This window comes from Leopardus geoffroyi, chromosome A1, assembly GCF_018350155.1.
Source record: "Leopardus geoffroyi isolate Oge1 chromosome A1, O.geoffroyi_Oge1_pat1.0, whole genome shotgun sequence".
Taxonomy (NCBI): domain Eukaryota; kingdom Metazoa; phylum Chordata; class Mammalia; order Carnivora; family Felidae; genus Leopardus; species Leopardus geoffroyi.
In genome coordinates, this window is record NC_059326.1 from 238,794,442 (window position 1) to 238,813,404 (window position 18,963).

Here is an 18,963-nt window from a genome sequence, read left to right on the forward strand (position 1 = left end):
CGGACCGCGAGATCGTGACCTGGCTGAAGTCGGACGCTTAACCGACTGTGCCACCCAGGCGCCCCTGACCCTTTTATCTCTTAAGGCCATTTCCATGATGGTGGGACTCCATTGTATTTTTTTATTTCAGTCACTCTTGAAAAATAAATTTGAGGAAATAAAAAAATGAAGGCAGGTTAAAAGTATTTTCATTCAAAAATGGTTGACACAATTCACCACCACTGGATCTACGTCGTAAGAAGTGCTTTTAAAAAGCCACGGAAGCAAAGGAGTAAAGAGCAGCTAGAAATCAAGACACGCACAAGGGAGCCGAGAGAGCAGGTGGGTGCGTGTGAGCTGATGTCAAGTACATCTGTGCTCCTGCTTAACTTACTCAAAGTACAGCTGACCGTTTAAAGCAAAAAGGACAATGTTATCGTGGACTTGACGGCATACATAGAAGTGAAACGTATGACAAGTTAGAAGGAAGCAACAGGAAAACAGAACTTTGCTGTCCAAAGTTGTTTCGGCCCATAGCAGCTTTTTTCCTTTTTTCCAGCGATGTCTTCTGAGACACCAATAATAAAATAACAAAAAGAAACTACACCAAAATGAAAAAGCTTCCGCATGGGGAAGGACACAGTCAACAAAACTAAAAGACAACCTACAGAATGGGAGAAGATATGTGCCAATGACATAGCCAATAAAGGGTTCGTGATCCAAAATACATAAAGAACCTATTATGACTCAACACTCCAAACACAAAATTTCCAACTAAAAAATGGGCAGAAGACATGAACAGATATTTCTCCAAACACAGAGCTGACCAACAGACACACGAAAAGATGTTCAACTTTCCTCATCATCAAGGAAATGCAAATCGAAACCACAATGAGGCAGCACCTCACGCCCCTCAGAATGGCTAAAATCAAAAACAAAAGAAACAACCAGTGTTGGTGCGAATGTGGATAAAAAGGAACCCTCGTGCACTGTTGGTGGGAAGGCAAGCTGGTGCAGCCACTGTGAACGGTACGGCGGCTCCTCAAAAAGTTAACAATAAGGGCACCTGGGGGGCACAGTCAGTTAAGCGTTTGACTGTTGATATTGGCTCGGTCATGATCTCACGGTTCGTGCGACCGAGCCCCGTGTCAGGCTCCGCGCGGTCACCCTGGACTCACATTTGAGGGGCCCTGGGAATGAACAACAGCCTCACCTTGCAGGAGAATGGTTAGCTTCCAAGGGTCCCTAAGCAGACACCCACGCGTAACACGTGAGTATCCCACCACCAACCAGCAGCAGGAGGGCTAACCCTAGACACAAGAGCTCCTATAAGGAACTGACAGTGGGATACGTCTCATGGGTGGGAAGGAAAGTCCTGTGGGAGCCATGCCCTTGCTAGGAGGGCCAAGCATCAGGCAGGTCCGGGCTGGACACTCGGGAGCGATCTGCAGTCTAGAAGCTGGGTCCCCAAGTCCCCGCACGGCACCGGGTTTCTATCTGACCTTCCAGAAAGCCATGCAAGGCATGCACGTATGTATGTATGTATGTATGTATGTATGTATTTATCTATCTATAGTCTCTATTTTGCGAGAGAGCGAGTGCCAGTGGGGGAGGGGCAGAGAGAGAGGGAGAGAGAAAATCGGAAGCAGGCTCCACAGTCATCTTGGAGTCTGATGTGGGGCTTGAGCTCACAAACCTGAGCCACCCAGGTGCCCCCGTGCAAGGCCTTTTTAGAGCTGTGACATAGGGAAACTGAAGGACTTTGTCAAAATCTGCTTTTCACTCCTTTTCCTGATCCTGTTCCTGCTAGGGCCCGCATCCCCACTTTACACATGCCTTGTAGCACCAACAGTGTGTGTCCTCCTTATAAGGGACAAGCAGTTAACATTGACCTCAAGTCTTCCGGCACAAGAGACGACATCTAAGGAAGAACCAGGTGAGAGTAACCAGACCACCAGGAACAGACGTGTGGATGCCAAGGCTCCCTGGCTCTGAGGAATAACTGGTGAAGGGCAGCTGGGGGACTGCGGGGACCTACACAGCAGGCCCCAAGCAAGACGAGATTCTCTCCTTCCCTTCCCGGAGTCTCCCAGACGCTCCGTGCCTGCATTCTGTCTATACCTTCCGTACACTCTGCACTCACCTCCTGCTGGCTCACATTCAATTTCTATCCTGCAGAGGGTCGGGGACACTCGTGCCTGGTCCCGCAGGACCCCCTCTGGATCCTTGGACCTGACCCGCCTGCATCGGCTTTAGATTCATGAGCAGCAGGACACTCAGCGTCGGGGTGTGGCTTTTGCCCCCAGTTGCCAATAAATCTCTACACCTGGGACAGAGTACAAACCAGATCAAAAGTCAGTCTGAGAGGGAGAGGGGTATGAACCTCAGCGTTCTTGGGGCTTTGCAGCCCCTTCCTGAGGCCTGGCTGCATCCTGGCCTTCAGATTCCACGAGACCCCCCCCCCCCCCCCGCCATGTCCCTCGTGTCCCGCCGATGCCCTCTTGTGCTCACCAGCTAGAGCTGGTCTTTGTTCCCTGCAGACTAATTAGCCTGGCGTTCCTTCCTACACTGTGTGGACCAGAGCAGTGACAGCAAAGCCGCAGGGTGCGAGCAGGGGCTCCTTAGGTGTGGCAGGAGCACGATGGCTCAGGGGTAAAGGTGGCTCTGTGGCCTTGGTTGCAGAGGACTGGGAAGCCTGTTAAGAAGGGTGGATTTTACACTCAGGGTAAGAAGAGGCAGGTTTGCTAAAGCAGAGGACAGACCAGATAGGGGAGGGTGGAGACGGTCTGTGACACACCATTCCATCTGTTGAACCAACAGAGCCAGGAGTGGATTCTACAAGGGAGAACGTGCAGAGGAAAGTTCCTAGTGGCCCCCCAATCTCTGGCCCAGATCCTAGGAGCAGGTGGTCCAAGGCCTCCCTGCACTCAGCCTCAGTGCCTTGTTCCCGGAGGTCTCCATCTCTGCATGAAGTCACATCCCGTCCACAGCGAATCTACTGCCCTACGAATTCCCGCCCAAGCCCCCACCCTAAAGCAGTTTGCCTCCTCCTCTGAAAACCAGGAATAGCGCTTGCCATTTCTCTAGGTGCCTCACGCGAGTCTCCCGCAATCAGGCAGGAAAAGCAAGCCCCTGCAGAGTGCTGGCCCGCGGCGGGGGGAGCTCTGCCAACTTAGCATGGAAGCAGGAAGGGCGCGGGCCCGCGGGCGAACCGGGACAGCTTTCCCCCGAAGGTTCCCAGCGCCGCCGAACCTGGGAACTAGGAGCTACAGCCCCTGGCTGAGCAAGCCCGGGTGCGGGCAGGGGCGCTTCAAGGGGAAGACCCCTCCCCAGGCCCCCCTCTCTGCGGTGTTGTTTCTTCAAAATCGCACCACCCCCCCCCCAAGAGGCTCCTATTGAAACCACCACCTGAAATCAGGTCTCTAATTTTCGGGAGTCTATTGACCATTTTCCTCTATTTTGACGTTAACTCCAGACGTAGAAAGGGTTTCAAGAACAGCACACGGTCTCCGTATCGCCTCCAACCAGCTTTCCCAAATGTCAACATTGCACCCACTTGTGGGCCCGGTAGGCCTGGGGACAGCGCAGTCCCCACGGCTGGGCGGTAGGGGGTGGTCCAGCCAGTGTCCGCGGATGTGGGGCGGTGCCTTGGAGACCCCGCGACCCCAAGGCGACGGCTCCGCTTCGGCCCCCGGTCCATGCCCCGCCTCCGCCATGCCCCGCCCCCGCCTCGACCCGCCCCCGTCTCACCGCCCCTCCCCACCGGCCCCCTCCGTCCCCGGCCCCTCGCGACCGCCTCGCAGCCGCGCCGCCGCGCCCCACCCCCCTCTGCCTGGCGCCCCCTGCCGGCCGCCTCACCACCCGGTTCCCCGTCCCGCTCCCCTGGCGACCCCTCCGCCCTCGACAGGCCCCAGCCCAAGCGCCCGGAACCCGCGAGGCAAGCCGGGAGGAGGACGCGGGCGGGAGCCGTCACCAGCGTGCGTCGCGCCCCTGACGCGTGCGTGCGTGCGCGTGCGTCGTTGGCTGGACTGCGTTTCCCAGGGGGCCGCGCGGCGCGCCCACTTCCGGCGGGAGGCACGGGACCCGGAAGCGGCCGCGGGGCGGCGAATCCCGCGGCGACAGGTCGGTCGGAGGGCGGCGGGAGCATGCAGGGCGGCCGGCGGCCCGCGGTGCGCGGTGCGTTCGTTCCCCCGCGGCGGTGGCGGCGGCGCGAGGCGGCTCTTGCGTGAGCGGCGGCGGCCGGAGTGGCCGGCGGCGCGCCGGGCGGGCGGCGGGGCCCGCGGCTGCGAGGCGGGCCGGGCCGGGGTGGGCGCCGCTCTCGGCCCGGGGGGCGGCGGCGCCATGTGGAGCGGTCGCAGCTCCTTCACCAGCCTGGTCGTGGGCGTGTTCGTGGTGTACGTGGTGCACACCTGCTGGGTCATGTACGGCATCGTCTACACCCGGCCGTGCGGCAGCGACGGCAACTGCATCCAGCCCTACCTGGCGCGGAGGCCCAAGCTGCAGGTGAGCAACGAGGAGGTGCGGCGGCGGGGACTACGTGGGGGCTGGGCTGGGCCCCTTCTTACCGAGCCGGGTCCAGGACAGCCCCCCAGCCCCACTTGCTCCAGGTCTTGGTGCATGGTGGCTCCCGGAGGGCTCGGGGCGCTGCCCCCTTACCCCTCGTCCCGCCTCTTGAAGGCGCCCGGGTCCCTGCCTTGTTCTGCTCAGCTGCACGCCTCAGTAGCTTGTTTGCAGTGGACACAGCAGATCCCTTCCTGGCGCGATGGGAGCTAAAGTGAAACCTTTTCCCATTTGGGAGCTGGTCAGACTGCCACCGCGGGTGGAGCAGTTGGATGCGTGTTTTCTGCCGGGGGGGGGGGGGGGGGAGTGGGGGGTCCTTGCAGAGCTAACTTTCTTGACGCTCCTTTCCAGCTCAGCGTGTACACCACCACGCGGTCCAACCTTGGTGCTGAAAACAACGTGGATCTGGTCTTGAACGTGGAAGACTTTGACGTGGAGTCGAAATTTGAAAGGTATGATTGGGGGGCAGCCCGTGCCAGTGATGGGGTAAGTGCTGGTAACGTTTAGGTTGTGGAAAAGGCAGCGTCATGTGTAAGGAAGTTAGCATGGAGAAGCACTGTTCCCTTCTGTCTCGTGAGCAGGGCGGCTTTTAACTGCCCTCGTTTGTGATACGTAAACTAGCCAAGTTTTGCTCTACGTGAAAGTAGGAGGTGATGAGTTTGTCCCTTAGAAGGTAGCTTCCAGTGTCCGACGGTCCCAGGATGCACGGCAGCCATGGGCGTTTCCAGAGGAGGAGATGAGGTGGGGGTGACGTGGCTTCCCACGGCAGACAGCTTGTGTCTCTCTTCCTGGCGAGAGTTGCCAGTTAGGTCAGGTACGAAGAGGGAGCGTGGGAAGTTATACTTGCTGTGTCGTTCTAGTTTTAAGATTTCAAAAGTAGAAGTCGAAAAGCAACTTGCTTGTCCGGGGTCTCCTTTTCTCCTGTGTGTCGTGTGGGTGATTTCAGACAAAATAGCGGGAATGTGTAGTGCGTTGGCATGAGCGTCCTCTGGCCAGCCTGCCCCATTCGAGAGCTGCGGGAGGCAGTGCAGCAGACGGGGGGAAATATGTGCGGTTGGGGTCAGCCACTGCCTGCCTGGCCACGTGAGCCCTGTGACCAAGGCGAGTTCCTGCCTTCCCCGAGCGCTGCGAAATGTAGGCAGGAAATGCTGCCCGTGGTTTTAGAAAACGGTCTGTGAGCATCTGCACTTTCAGGATTTCGGTAAAGTCTTTGCAGGTGGGTGCGTTTTCAGTACGTCTGAGCTAAAATTAGTTTGAAACGGCATGATGTATAGAGGTACTTGGGTAACCTGCGCTGTGGGCACATACAGGGCGGCTAACATGCACGTGGTGGTAAAACGGTCGTTTCTCTTGTTTTAGGACGGTTAACGTTTCCGTACCAAAGAAAACTAGAAATAACGGGACGTTGTATGCGTACATCTTCCTCCATCATGCCGGCATTCTGCCATGGCATGATGGGAAGCAGGTGCACCTAGTGAGCCCCCTGACCACCTACATGGTTCCCAAACCGGAAGAGGTCAACCTGCTCACGGGTGAATCCACCACACAGGTGAGTGTGCCTGTTAGGTCACTGACCGAATGAGGCCTCCGCTCTCCCTGTGGAGTTCACACCCACAGGTTTCTGCACGTGCAGCTTACACCGGGAGCTGGGGTGACCATTGGGAAGGGAAGCAGTTTGATGTGGGGACAAGCACGTCTGTCTTTCAGCAGAATTGCTTCCTGTGACTCGCAGATAAATTTTATGCCAAGGTAGTGACGTAGACTCTAAGTAATGCAACGACAGGTTACTTCTCAGGCCCTGGGCCCTCTCAGCCTCCAGGGAGTGTGTGTGCACCCCATCACGGTGTGGGGGCCTCCCTTCTGCAAAGTCGGCCGCAGCCTTCGCTCACGACTGGGGGGCTCCCTGCCCTGTGTGTAGGGCAGGACGGCACTTCGGTATATCTTTTCAGTTGTCGTCTGTGATTACGGGAGAGCTACCTGTACTGCGTACGTCCCATACTGCTGTGGAAAGCTGTGTATACGAGGCAACTAGAGTGGCTTAAGTGGTTATTGACGATACTGTGGGTAGAGCAGAGGAATTCTGTCTTTGGGTCTGTGTGGACTAGAAGGTGAGCTCGTCTACAGATGGGAAGTGTCTGTGAGGCTGCCCCATGCTGGGTCTCCTCGGAAGGACTCCCTCGGCTGCTTTTCCTTGGGGGGACAGTGTGGCCCCGCCTCTCGGGGCCTTCCTAGGGAGTCAGTGAGGTGGTGGGTGGAGTGATCTCCGGAACACACAAATAAACGTTTGCGGTTAGTATTACTTAGAAAACCATCCTTAACGTAACTTACCGGAGCTGTATTCTATCTATTTAAGTGGGAGATACACGAAACGGTCCTGCAGTGTGGAATTGGTCAGTTGGATCTGGGAGATTTTCCTGGCAGTCATAGCTTCTTTGCTGAATAGAGCTCTGTGTGCGACTGACGCCCAGCCCTGACCCTGTCTTTGCAGACGACGTGACGGACCGGGCCTAGGGCCAGTGTCCTCAGTCTCGCTGCCAGCTGCAGGGGCTGTGAGCTCCGATTGCCTGCCGCCTCCTGCAGGTGTCCCGGCACTCCCTCTTCTCATGGTCCCCGCTCAGGCTGGGGATCTAAATGACAACCCGCTGGCTCGTGTTAAGAGAAGGAAGTGAGGGGTGCCGCTCTGGGGGAGCCGGCGGTCATGCCTCCACCCGGCACCGGGCTTTCCCTGCTGAGCCACTCGTTTCCTTTAGCAGCAGATAGAGGCAGAGAAGAAGCCACCGAGTGCCCTGGACGAGCCTGTTTCTCACTGGAGACCAAGACTGACACTGAACGTGATGGTGGACGACTTTGTCTTTGACGGGGCCTCCCTGCCTGCCGACGTGCATCGGTACATGAAGATGTCAGTACCGCTGGGCCCACCGGGGAGGAGGGTGGCTCTTCGTGGCGCACGCCCCCGTGCCCAGCCTCGAGCTGGCGGCGCAGGAGTGGCCCCGCTGTGTGGGGTGTGGAGGACACCTGGGGGGTCGTGGCCCACCAGAATCCAGAAACGGGGGCCCGCGGTGCTGCCTCGAGCACCCCTGAACCTCTCGAGGTCTTGCTGATAGAGACTGCCACCAGGGCGTGAGACCGTGTCCTGCTGCACCCCCTGAGACTTTTGTCCCATCCGCGTACTGATTACCTCTGTTAGGACCACGTGTTTTGTTTTAACTTGACTCGTTTACGTTAACTTAAAAACTAGTTTTTAGATCATTACATTTAGTCATTAGCATCGCTAGTTAAACATAAGCGTTGAAATCGTGTGAATAATTTAGACCGCCTTGCATTTTGGGGGAGCCCACTGTTAAAGTAAGATCTGTTACCGATGTCACGCAGCACCTAAAAATGGTTGCGCTGAGACTTGTCTTCCTTCACGTGTTAGTTGTAAACGTGCTATCGTCGTGAGGGTTTTTTCTTTTTAATGCACATATGTCATTTTTGAGTGTGCAGAGCAGTCACGTAATTAGAAACGTAAACGGTACAAAGGGTCACGGAAAGCCCCCCACTCCTGTTCTCTGGCCCCCGCCGCCTCCAAGGTACGGAAGGCAGGTGGATTTTTATTTCCACTCTCCCTCTGCATCCCTGACCATCCCGCATCAGGGCACATGTGGGCCTGTCACTCTTTTGCGGCCTGGATGGTGTTCCGCTCTGTGGCCGCTGGGGTTTCCCTCCCACGGCTGTGACTTCAAGGAAGAACAGCTGGTTAGAGCCCTCGGCTTCTGTGGGCCAGGTGTGTCCTGGGGCCGTGTGCCCGGAGACAACCGAGGACGTGGGCGGGATTTCTCCGCGCTGCGTGTCCGAGCCGCGTCGGATTCCTCTAGTAGTGAAAGTGTTCACGGTGACTCTGGGAACTGCTTGACCCCCCAGGATCCAGCTCGGGAAGACCGTGCACTACCTCCCTATCCTGTTCATCGACCAGCTCAGCAATCGGGTGAAAGACCTCATGGTGAGTGTGGCTCCTTGGGGCTGCTGTCGCCCCGCAGGAGCTTGCTGCGTCTTTCTGACTTGGCAGAGCTGTGCTCCAGGTCTGCCTCGGACTCCCTTCCTGAGCCCCTGTGCTCTCTGTGGTGGAAGGCTCTGGAACAGTTCTGTATTAAGTGCTTGGATGGCGAGTCTCAGAGCTCATTGGAGAGCCGAGTGTCGCTCAAACAGTTCCTGAAGGTTTTTCCATCAAGCCCTAGTTGTTTGGCTCAAAGGCACAGATGGGCTCAGAGGGGGTGCTGAGCAAACTGCTCCCTTTAGAGCTGGCCCCACACGGTGTCACCGCCCGTCTCGGAGCCCGCAGTTGTTCCCCCCGACCCCGGGTGGCCCTGGGCAGGGCTGAGTGTGGGAGTGGAGGGGAGCTGGCACCCTGCCCTGCAGGGTGGATTGGAGGGCCAGTGCAGGACGGCTGACTTCCGGGCAGTGACGACAGCAGTGACCGTTGACACGGAGGGTCACCTACGGTGCCCCAGGCACCGTGCCGAGCGTTTCACAAACGTCCCGGGGTCTCGCCCCACGGGCTGTGGAGCTGTGGCACGAGCTGGACCGGTCGCCCTCCCCGTGACTCCTGGCTGCCATCCCAGTCTGTGGGCGTTTACCACGCGCTGGAGTCCGTGCTCCTTGCTCACAGACGAGACAGCCTGGGCACAGAGAGCTCGGGTCCCCGTGGGATGCATGGCAGTGAGCAGAAAAGGAGGCACCTGACCCGGGGCCCAGCCTCGCGGGCCCCTGCCCCAGCTCTGCCTCCCCCTGCTGACCAAGGAGCTCAGAAATGACTGTCGCACTGAATTGCTGTTCACTGAGGCCCCACGGGGTCCCTCACACGCGGGGTCCCGCGCTTCCTTCGGGGGTGCCACCTAGACCTCCCTGGCTTGTCGGCCCCGGGCAGACCGTCATCCTCCCTCCTGCTATGTGCAGACCTGGGGCCGGCCCAGTTCTGCCAAAGCGCGTGGTCAGCTCTCTGGGGGCCCGGGGCTGCCGTGGTGCGGGCAGTGGTGTGGAGAGGCTGCTGGCTGGCTGGGCCACTGGAGCTCCGAGGCCGCGTCTGCAGGGCACCTGCGCTCTCCTCATCGTGTGGGTTTAGCGGCCTCGTGACGTGGCACCGCTATTCGGACATGGAAACAAGCTCACGGGCCGCCGGCGTTTCCTGTGGCATCTTCGTGACACGAGTGCTTTGTCTGGATCAGGGCTGCTTTCTGGAAAGGAACGCCATCTTTGGGGAACAGCTAATCTGCTGGGGTTTAGACAGTGGCACCTGTGTGGGTGGGGTTGGCCCGTGCCCGCCTGCCCTGGAGCCAGTGCGCCACTATGGTGTGAGGGGGCCCGGTGCCTGGGCCTGGCATCTGGTCAGTCCTGGTGGGGGGGGGGGGCCGGTACCGGGGCCTGGCGTCTGGTCAGTCCTGGCCGGGGGGGGGGGGGGGGGGGGGGGGTTGCCGGCGCCCGGTCCTGGCGTCTGGTCAGTCCTCGTGTGGGTGGCCTGGTGCCTGGGCCTGGCATCTGGTCAGTCCTGGTCCGCTCCTGTTGCTGGACTGGCCACATCGGTGTTCACCCAGGAGGGTCTGCTGAGTGAGCTCCGGTGGGTGGAATCAGGTGGCACCATGTTCACACGATGGGGCGTTTGGTGCCCGTGGACTCACCGGCCGCTGGAGGCGTGGAAGGCCGCTGCAGCCAGCGTGGGCCGCCAGACCCCACGACCACAGCCGCTCGCAGCTGCCCCTTGCCTCCGTGCACACTTAGGTCAGGTGTCGCATCTTCCCGAGGCTTTCTGTTGTCCCCTGGGGGGGCAGGCCAACCCTCCACAAGTCGGTCTCTCCGGGAGCATTCAACCCACACACCAGGGCCCCAAGTGCCACCCGCCAGGTTTCCCTTCCCTGCAGAGGGGTGTGGAGGCTCCGTGGGGCCCGTGCCCGGCTCGTCCACAAGAGCAGGTTCCTGGTGCATGCCGGTGCTGCTCGTGCCGAGAGGCCGGGGTACAGGGCCAAGCCGACACGGGGGTTCAAGAGATACGGGGTTCAGGTGGCAGGGGAGACGAGAACACGTTGCTCAGAAAAGCTCTGAGCCCAGGATGAGGGCGAGTGGAGGGAGGTGGGAGCCACGCCTCCCCCCCACCCCCCACCCCCCGGGACGTGGAACAGACGGTAGTCGAGTAGGCCCAGGGGTGCAGCGTCGGTCTCCAGTGCACGGAGCCGCGGTCGGTGGGGAGCCCACGGCGTGGGGTGAGCCGTGGGGTGAGTGCCCGGCGGCGGGTGGGGGCAGGCGGCGGACCTGGGAAGCGCGCGGCCTCACTGCCCTGCGGTCCTTCCCGCCAGGTCATAAACCGCTCCAGCACCGAGCTGCCCCTCACCGTGTCCTACGACAAGATCTCGCTGGGGAGGCTGCGCTTCTGGATCCACATGCAGGACGCCGTGTACTCCCTGCAGCAGTTCGGTGAGGCCACGGGCCGACCTTTCCTTCCGGGTCCGGGAAGCCGTGCTCAGGCTCCAGCCTCGGTGTCTCCTGCTGGTGTCCTTGACCATGGCTCCCGTCAGAGCGTCGGGTTTCCGCGCTCGGTGCTGAGAGCTGTCCTCGTCTGTGGCCTTGAGCGTGAGGCGCGTGTCTGGCGTTGGATGTCGCTGACCTGGCTCGCCTCGCGCTGTTTCCTTTTCCGTTCAGGGTTTTCAGAGAAAGACGCTGATGAAGTGAAAGGCATTTTTGTCGACACCAACTTGTATTTCTTAGCTCTGACCTTCTTCGTCGCCGCATTTCACGTGAGTGGGCACCGGGCCGGGGGTTTGCGTGGTGCGGCCTGGCGACCTGAGACTTTGTGGCCGCCACGCTGGGCGTCCCTCTCCCGGCTCAGGACGGGGTGTCTGCACCTGGGGCGCCGATCACCTTAAGGACTTGGGGTTTGTCTGCTGGCCCTGGAGGTCATTTTGAAAAGAAACCCAAACTCCACGAGATCAGTGAATGGCTTTGCAAAATAGGTATCTCGTTGTATAATTGTAGCACGGTGGTTTCGATGTTGAAAAGCCAGCCTTTGCGTAGAATCCCTTTTTGAGCGTGGAGTCTCACAGCTGGTGGAGGAAAGCTGTCCCCCACGTGGCAGCCGTGTTAGATCTGAGGTCAAGGTGGGGAGGCGTGGGCCCCCAGTGCCTGGAGATTGGCTGCCAGTCTGGCTACACTTCCCAAAACCGTGCTGGGAAATAGTGGTTTTGTTAAAGGAGCAGGGTGTGAGAATGAGCCCGTGTGCACGGCCTGGGCACCAGGTCAGAGCCGGCAGCACCTGGCGAGAGAGCCGGGACGTGTGGCCCACGACGGCGGTCGGATGCCCCGCGGTCCCGGCGTGCTGGGTGGGGCACGGGGCCGTGGGTTTCCGAGGTGTGGCGTGTGGCATCCACCTGGCTGTGACCTCGCGATCCGGGTCCCGCGCACACCTGTGCTCTCGCTCGGCGGAGACGAGCCGTCGGAGCGACGCGAGCTGGACGTTGCCGTCCTCTCCTCTCTGCAGCTTCTGTTCGACTTCTTGGCGTTTAAAAATGACATCAGTTTCTGGAAGAAGAAGAGGAGCATGATTGGAATGTCCACCAAAGCAGGTAGGTGCCCTCAAGTTTCGGCCGTTCCCAGAGCGCCGTGTCCTGTTGATGGATACGGATCGCTAGGCTTCGCTTTGGAGCTTGGGGTCTGCGGTCGTCTCTGGTCCGTGCCAGTCAGGGAGCCGGCTCTCGCGCGGGCGGCGCCTGCGAGCCTGGACCCTAACATGGCGCGGAGGGGCTGTCTGTGGCGTGTGAACCCGAGGCCACGCGCCGGGCCCCCCCCCGGCAGTGACACCAACGCGGGATCTTGGCCTCCGTCTGTTTGGCTGCTAATCAAGCGTCTCAAGAGGGAGTTCTTTTCCTTCCACAGAAATGACGTGCCCAGGGGTGGCCCGGGCACCTAGGCTGGCCCCCGGTGTCGGCCGGGTCTCACATCCTCCTGTTCTCTGGCGTTCTTCGGGGGGCACAGGGCCCCTGCTGAGTCCTCCGGCCCTTCCTGGGGAGCAGCCGTGAGCGGGGCTCGTGGGTCTCTGTCGGTGCACACGGGGCAGCCGGGTGTCCCCCTAGCAGGCACCCACAGGGGTTGGCCCCACTGCTGCTGCCCCGCGGGAGGCTGTTAGGAAGGTGCACATTATCAGTCAGCTGTAGCGTTCTGTAAAGTTCGGTCTTTATGGAGAAGGTGTAGTTTTTAAAAGATGAGTTTTTCACGGAGTTGGGAGGGAAACAGGTAAGGGGAAGAGGTCAAGGAGGCGGGTTCTGATCCCCACCGGTGACCCCTCTGGTCAGCGTGCTCTCTGTGTGTTTGTGTACCTGCACACACGTTTCTGTAGCAAAGGGGACCTTGTGTTCCGTGCTGTGGCCTCCGTGGTCGCCGTAGAACATTTGCACGTCACACACACCTTGTCCGGTGCAGTGGATGGAGGGGGTGAAACCCTTGAAGCTTTGTGTACGCTGTGGGGGGGGTACGGGTAGGGGGGGTGAGTGTGCACGTGTGGGGGTGGGGGCGTGATGGGACCTGTCAGGTGGGGTGTGGACAGGGCGCGGCCGGCCGCTCAGCGCAGCCCCCCGCCCTGCCCCCAGTGCTCTGGCGTGGATTCAGCACAGTGGTCATCTTCCTGTTCCTGCTGGATGAGCAGACGAGCCTGCTGGTGCTGGTCCCCGCAGGCATCGGGGCCGCCATCGAGGTGAGTCGTGTGGCTGTGCTCGGCCACACCCGGTCCCGAACCACGAGAGAGACGTGGCCCTGCCAAAGGCAGGGAGGGGCGTAGCAGCTGCCGCAGTTCCGGAACGCCAGAGCCCGGCTGCCGAGGGCCCTGTCGCTGGGGTTGGAGCTTCCACCCATCACACCTGTCCACGCGACGTGTTTTACCACGTCAGGCAGGGAGCCACACGGCTTGTGCCACCCACCGCATGAGGCCATGTGGGACGTGGTGCCCTGTGACAGCCCGGGCCGAGCTGGGCTCGGAGAGCGGTTCCGTGGGGCGGGTGGCTTTGGGCCAGGACACGGTGGGGAGCAGAGGGGGTGGCGGGCTGGGACGTTCTCTGGCCTCTGGGGCTGCCCTGTCCCGGGCCTCAGCCCCGGCCACAGTTCTCTGCCCTACCCGTGCGCCGTGGGCACCGGCACGTGTGGCCGTTGGGCCAGAGACCGCACTTGGTCTGCCCGTGAGCCGTGCCGCGAGGACCCCCCCATAGCCACCCGTCACAGCGCGGAGACCCAGCTCACCGGGTTGTGGAGGCGGGTCCCCCGAAGACGGCAGGACTCAGGGCAGAGGCGAGGGGCCTTGCGGTGACCACCTGGGAGAAGGGGCCGGTGAATCGAGAGGCGGGCAGGATGGGCCGGGAAGGGGGCCCGGCCCAGAGGACGGCAGCCAGGCCGAGTGCCGGTTCCGTCGGTGCAGAGGGCGGCCGAGCTCAATGTTGGCGTGGAGCCCACGAGCACCAGTCAGGCTTGGTGGTGTGACCAGTCAAGGCTGGGGCGTGGGCAGGCACACGCTGTGGTCCGTCACCCCCCGGGGGTGAGTTCTGGGGACTCCTGGGTCTCGGAGCCGTGAAAGTGTGTTTCTCGTTCTTTCTTTCAGCTGTGGAAGGTGAAAAAGGCCTTGAAGATGAGTGTTGTTTGGAGAGGCCTGAGACCGCAGTTTCAGGTGGGCATTTGTGCGGTAACAACTGTCCCCCCACCCCATCTGCCCCTGGACGCTCTGTGCCTCCCCCCGCCCCACTCCTCGTCTGCCCCTTGGGTGGTCTGTGTCTCCCCTCGCCCCCCCCCCCACCCTGTCTGCTCCCTGGACACTCTGTGCCTCCCCTGGCCCCCATCTGCCCCCCTGGACTCTCTGTGCACCGCCCCCACCCGCTCCCACCACCCCATCTGCCCTGGATGCTCTGTGCCTCCCCCCGCCCCACCCCCACCAGCAGTCACCTTGTTCCTTTGTGTGCCGGTCGCCAGCCCATTCTCATGTCCCAGAGTGTCTGCCCTGTGGCTGCTAGCTGTGCCCCGATCAGACGCCACGCTCGGGGGCTGGTGATCCTTGGGCCACCCGGCCAGCCTCCGGCTCCGAGCCCCCCCTCGGCAGACGTAGGTGGCATCGTGCGGTGGAGGCCGGTCCCCTGGCAGCCCTGAGGTCTCCTGGCGGGCCGGCGTGGGCAGCGGCTAGTGTGGGCCCCACGTGGGCATCCCCATCAGGGACAGAGTGCTCCCCCTGCCCTCACGGGATGGGATGCCGGCGTGCTGGGCTCTGGGCGCTCCTCCCATGCCCGCAGGCCAGTGTGGTGCTGCCTGGTGCCCCGTCCCCGCCGGAGTCAAGCACGTGGTGCTGCTCTGGGTTGGCCCTTGCCCCCAGTGACAAGATTTTGGTGCGCCTCCGGGCAGACGGGCTGGGCTGGGGTGCAGCGCCATTTTGGGGTTTGTGGTCCTGAACCTGACTCCTGCTGGGATGGACCCGGGTCCAGGGAAGCTCAACACCCTGTCGAGGATGGGAAATTGGGGACTGGGACAGAGTTTGTCCTGTTGGGAACTGGCTCTGTGAGTCTGCCTTCACTGACCTGAGTGCAGTGCAGGGGTGTGGCCATCACCGTGATTGCGAGGGGGGGGGGGGGTGCCTGGCCCAACAGGACACACTGGCGGGCGTGCCTCTGCACACGCGGCACGTGTCTGGGCCCCGGGTGATCCTGATTGCAGGGAGGTGGCTGCAGGGGACCGCCTGGGCTGAGCCCCCTGCACCGCACAGCTGGGCTGTGCACGCCTGCCGGTCCACGTGCGGCTGTCCCCGCCAGCGGCCTGGAACTAACGGGACCGTGTTGGGTTCTGTGACAGTTTGGCACTTACAGCGAGTCCGAGAGGAAGACAGAGGAGTACGACACTCAGGTGAGTGCCGGGGGTGGGAGGGGATGCCAATCAGCCCGGGCTCTCGGACTTGGGGGCAGGCTCCGGGGCGGCTCCACGTCCCGGCCTCGCAGGAAAGCCGGGCCCGGTCTTCGCGGGCGGTCGGGAGGCCTCCTCCTCTCCTGTAACGAGATTTCTGGGGAGTTAGCGGTACGTGCTGTGATCTCCCGTGGTCACCGAGACCCCGGTGACCCTCATCATCCCCAGCCCCCCTGTGCGGGTGTAGCTGCAGCTTTCGGGTTGCCCGGAGACGGTTCCCTTGTGAGGACGGTGTTACTTGCCACTCGGACGGGCACGTGTTTGTGTGCCAGGGCCGAGGCAAAGCTCAGGGTCAGCATGGTGACGAGCCCCAGCCCCCGAGGGCACTCCGGGCACACGGCTCTAGCTGGGCGTCTCCAGATCCGTTTCCCATCGCTCCTGATCAGTGACTGGGTGTTCACAACCCGGACGGATGCTGGGAACGTCCGTGTGGCATCAGACCTAGCTTCTGGAGCCTCGTTCTACAGGCGCCTGCCATCCCAGCACCGTCCAGACTCGGTTCCCCAAGGCCGTTGGCCTGTATGCCCTCCTTGCCGGTTCCCCTGTCTGGACTCAGGTCCCCAAGGTCGTGGCCCATTGTGCCCTCCTTGCCGGTTTCTCCGTTGCGAGTTGGCTTGTCACAAGGGCTCCGTGTTCCCCGCAGGCCATGAAGTACCTCTCCTATCTCCTCTACCCCCTGTGCATCGGTGGCGCCGTCTACTCCCTGCTGAACGTCAAGTATAAGAGGTGGGACGTGCCAGCCTCCGTGCTGGCAGCCGGGGACGCCCCTGGGCCTCCGTGCTGGGCCTGCCCCTCCTCCCCCGCCCACCCCGCCCGGGAGACACACGGCCCGCCCAGAGGGCACAAGGCCGGCGTGTGGTATTCCCCAGGCCTGTTCCCAAGCAGCAGGCGCAGAGATGCAGGTGTCCGGGGCCCTGGTGTCAGGAACGAGGGCGGACGTGTCTGGCGAGGGGAGCCTAGGACGGGTGGCCTGGCCACTGCGTTCGGGACACAGGAGCCCCGGAGGCGCGACCCTGAGGGCTGGGGGTTCTGACGGGAGGACACCGGCCAGTTCAGCCCTGCAGCTACCGCCTCACGCTTGCGCTCCGGGAAGAGGGCTGTCCCCGCGGGTCCCCCCACCGGCACTGCAGTTTCCGGGGGGACGGGCGCCGCGGGACGGGGCGGTGATCGTGGTCTCTCTCTCGCAGCTGGTACTCTTGGCTGATCAATAGCTTCGTCAATGGTGAGTTGTGGGGATTCGGCTCCGCCAGTAGGGCCTGTGGCTGTTCCTTGTGGTTCCCGCACGTGCCCCCGTGTGGTTCGAGGACGGGCAGGCAGGACCTCTGCCGCCAGCCACCCCTGCTCCCTTTGGCGGGGTCCCCCCGACACCTGGTTTGTCTGCGGCGGCCCCGCTCAGGCTGCCCATGAAAACGGTTTGGGGCGGGCGGGTGGGCAGTAACGCCGTCCGACGTGCAGTTTCCGAGGGTGGCTACGGGGCCCGTGAGCCCTGTGCGTGGGCTGGGTCTGCATCCTCGGAGGGCACAGACCCAGGACCTGAGGGGCCTGGCTTCCTCGCGGGCACTCGCGGGCCCGAGCCGTCTGCGCAGAACACGGTGACAGGCAGCTGCGCTGGGTGGTGGGAGGGGCTGCTGGCAGAGAGCCGGTCTCTGAAGATGGACCCGGGGCCACCCCAGCCTGCCGTCCTTCTCCCCAGGGGTGTACGCCTTCGGCTTCCTCTTCATGCTGCCCCAGCTCTTCGTCAACTACAAGGTAAGACCACGCCCTCCCTGCACTCGCCCGCGTCCTCCCTACGCCGGCCGCTGATCTGCCGCGTCTCGCCCCCCAGATGAAGTCGGTGGCTCACCTGCCCTGGAAGGCCTTCACCTACAAGGTCAGTGCCCCCCCCGCCGCCCTCCCCCCCCCCCCCCCCCCCCGCAACTTCTCAGGGCCACCACGCCCAGTGGAGGGGTTTTCTCAACCGTGGGCCCCCTGGTGGTGACTTAGGGACGCTGGTTCTCGAACTGTCACAGCAGCACGAGACGAAGCCACATTCCTTTTCGGGGACACGCGTGAGAGCGCATACCCCCAGCCACCCCCAGAGGCCCATGTCCACACGCGGACGCAGACCCTGGGCTCGGGCACACCGGCCGGGCTGTAAAGTGCCGTGACACGCTTGTCAGGGCAGGTGGAATTAAGGTGTGTGTTCCTGTTCGTTCTGTGAAGTAAGACGAGTGGCTCTGAGGAGGAAGAAGCCGGGGTTTTCAGGGCAGCCCTCGTGGGGGTGCAGTATGTGGAGAACAGGGGTGCGCGAGGGGGCGCCTCGGTGTCCAGCGTCCTTCCGCACTCGCTCCTTTCTCTTGTCTGTTGTCGCCGGGACCCCGCTGAGCCCTGAGAGGGTGATGGGCCCCGGCCCCTGGGTAGGCGTCCGGGGGGCCCTGACGGCCGGTGTTCACAGCTCCCCCGTCCCGCGTGGCAGGCCTTCAACACCTTCATCGACGACGTCTTTGCCTTTATCATCACCATGCCCACCTCCCACCGGCTGGCGTGTTTCCGGGACGACGTGGTGTTCCTCGTGTACCTGTACCAGCGATGGTGAGTGTGGCCGCCCCTCCCGGGTCTTCTGTGGGGACAGAGGCAGTTTGCAGGTGGCGTGTGTCACCTGCAAGGCCGAGTGAGAGACCACCCCACGGCCTAGTTGGGAAGGACAGGTCTCTCTCTGAGCGACTCCCTGAGTCCCTGCCGCTCACGTCCCCCCCCCCCCCCCCCGGCGTGGCGGCAGTCGCCACGAGCACTGTCTGGAGAGTGCAGAGGGGCCGCCACCCCCAGGGCCTGGGGACGGGCACGGAGCTCCGTCCTGACAGTGAACACACGACAGGCGGGCACGAGGGGACTCCAGACATCCCTCCTGCGGCAACTTGGGGTCTTGTGTCCTAACTGCTGGGACTCCAGCCCCTTCGCAGATGGCAGAGCCCGGGGGGCCTCTGTCCTTGCAGGCTGTACCCCGTGGATAAGAGCAGGGTGAACGAGTTCGGGGAGTCCTATGAGGAGAAACCCCAGCGGAAGCCCCACGCACATTGAGTCCCCACCCGGCCGCGTGCGGTCAGCCCCTGTGAGGCAGGGCTGGGTTGTCGGCGGAGTATTTTCGGACGCTTCTGGTGGAATTTCCTGGACATCACACCGTGTGCATTGCCAAAACCTGAACGTTTCCCGTCGCCCCCCGAGTCCCTCTGCGTCGTGTTAGGGAGGGGCTCCAGTGGACAGACTTCTGGCCCCCGCATCAGGCTCTGACCATCAGAGGCTCGGCACGGAGGGTGGGGAGCCCAGGCCAGGGGCCTCTCGAGGTGTCCGTGAGCGCTCCCCACACGCGCAGGTGGCTCTTTAAGTCCATTCCTTAGAGACTGGGATCAAATGGCTTTTTTCCTTTTTGTTTAAAATTTGACTATTTTAAAGCTTAATGTACGTATGTTTCTATTTTAAAATAAATTTCTTTGGCTGTGA

The 18,963-nt window shown here is 61.7% G+C and overlaps 1 protein-coding gene and 1 long non-coding RNA gene across 5 annotated transcripts; one reads left to right on the forward strand and one right to left on the reverse strand.

Moving 5' to 3' along the window:
• Window positions 1-1,668: 1,668 nt before the first annotated feature.
• Window positions 1,669-3,714, reverse strand: LOC123579282. Its single transcript, XR_006702714.1, has 3 exons — window positions 3,388-3,714; window positions 2,123-2,305; window positions 1,669-1,715 (listed from the first exon to the last, which is right to left on the reverse strand). It is a non-coding gene; the product is annotated as an uncharacterized LOC123579282 (long non-coding RNA).
• A 329-nt stretch (window positions 3,715-4,043) lies between these two features.
• Window positions 4,044-18,963, forward strand: CLPTM1L (CLPTM1 like). Of its 4 annotated transcripts, none has more exons than XM_045443000.1 (17): window positions 4,044-4,482; window positions 4,891-4,991; window positions 5,899-6,088; window positions 7,290-7,438; window positions 8,443-8,521; window positions 10,866-10,983; window positions 11,209-11,303; window positions 12,044-12,128; window positions 13,149-13,252; window positions 14,147-14,212; window positions 15,379-15,429; window positions 16,130-16,212; window positions 16,674-16,708; window positions 17,180-17,235; window positions 17,312-17,356; window positions 17,942-18,057; window positions 18,234-18,528. In XM_045443000.1, the coding sequence occupies exons 1-17, from the start codon at window positions 4,321-4,323 to the stop codon at window positions 18,397-18,399; spliced, it is 1,701 nt and encodes a 566-aa protein (XP_045298956.1). In that variant the 5' UTR covers window positions 4,044-4,320; the 3' UTR covers window positions 18,400-18,528. The 4 variants fall into 4 exon arrangements, with proteins under 4 accessions (XP_045298956.1, XP_045298962.1, XP_045298972.1 ...); XM_045443006.1 differs by having other exon boundaries at window positions 4,045-4,482; window positions 7,293-7,438; XM_045443016.1 differs by having other exon boundaries at window positions 4,047-4,482; window positions 18,459-18,963.

Excerpts from the sequence above, each read along its gene's own strand:
- CLPTM1L (XM_045443000.1), top strand. The coding sequence starts at position 4,321 with ATGTGGAGCGGTCGCAGCTCCTTCACCAGCCTGGTCGTGGGCGTGTTC. Across the intron at positions 17,236-17,311 it reads AGCTCTTCGTCAACTACAAG|ATGAAGTCGGTGGCTCACCT; the intron begins GTAAGACCACGC and ends CTCGCCCCCCAG. Across the intron at positions 17,357-17,941 it reads GGAAGGCCTTCACCTACAAG|GCCTTCAACACCTTCATCGA; the intron begins GTCAGTGCCCCC and ends CCCGCGTGGCAG.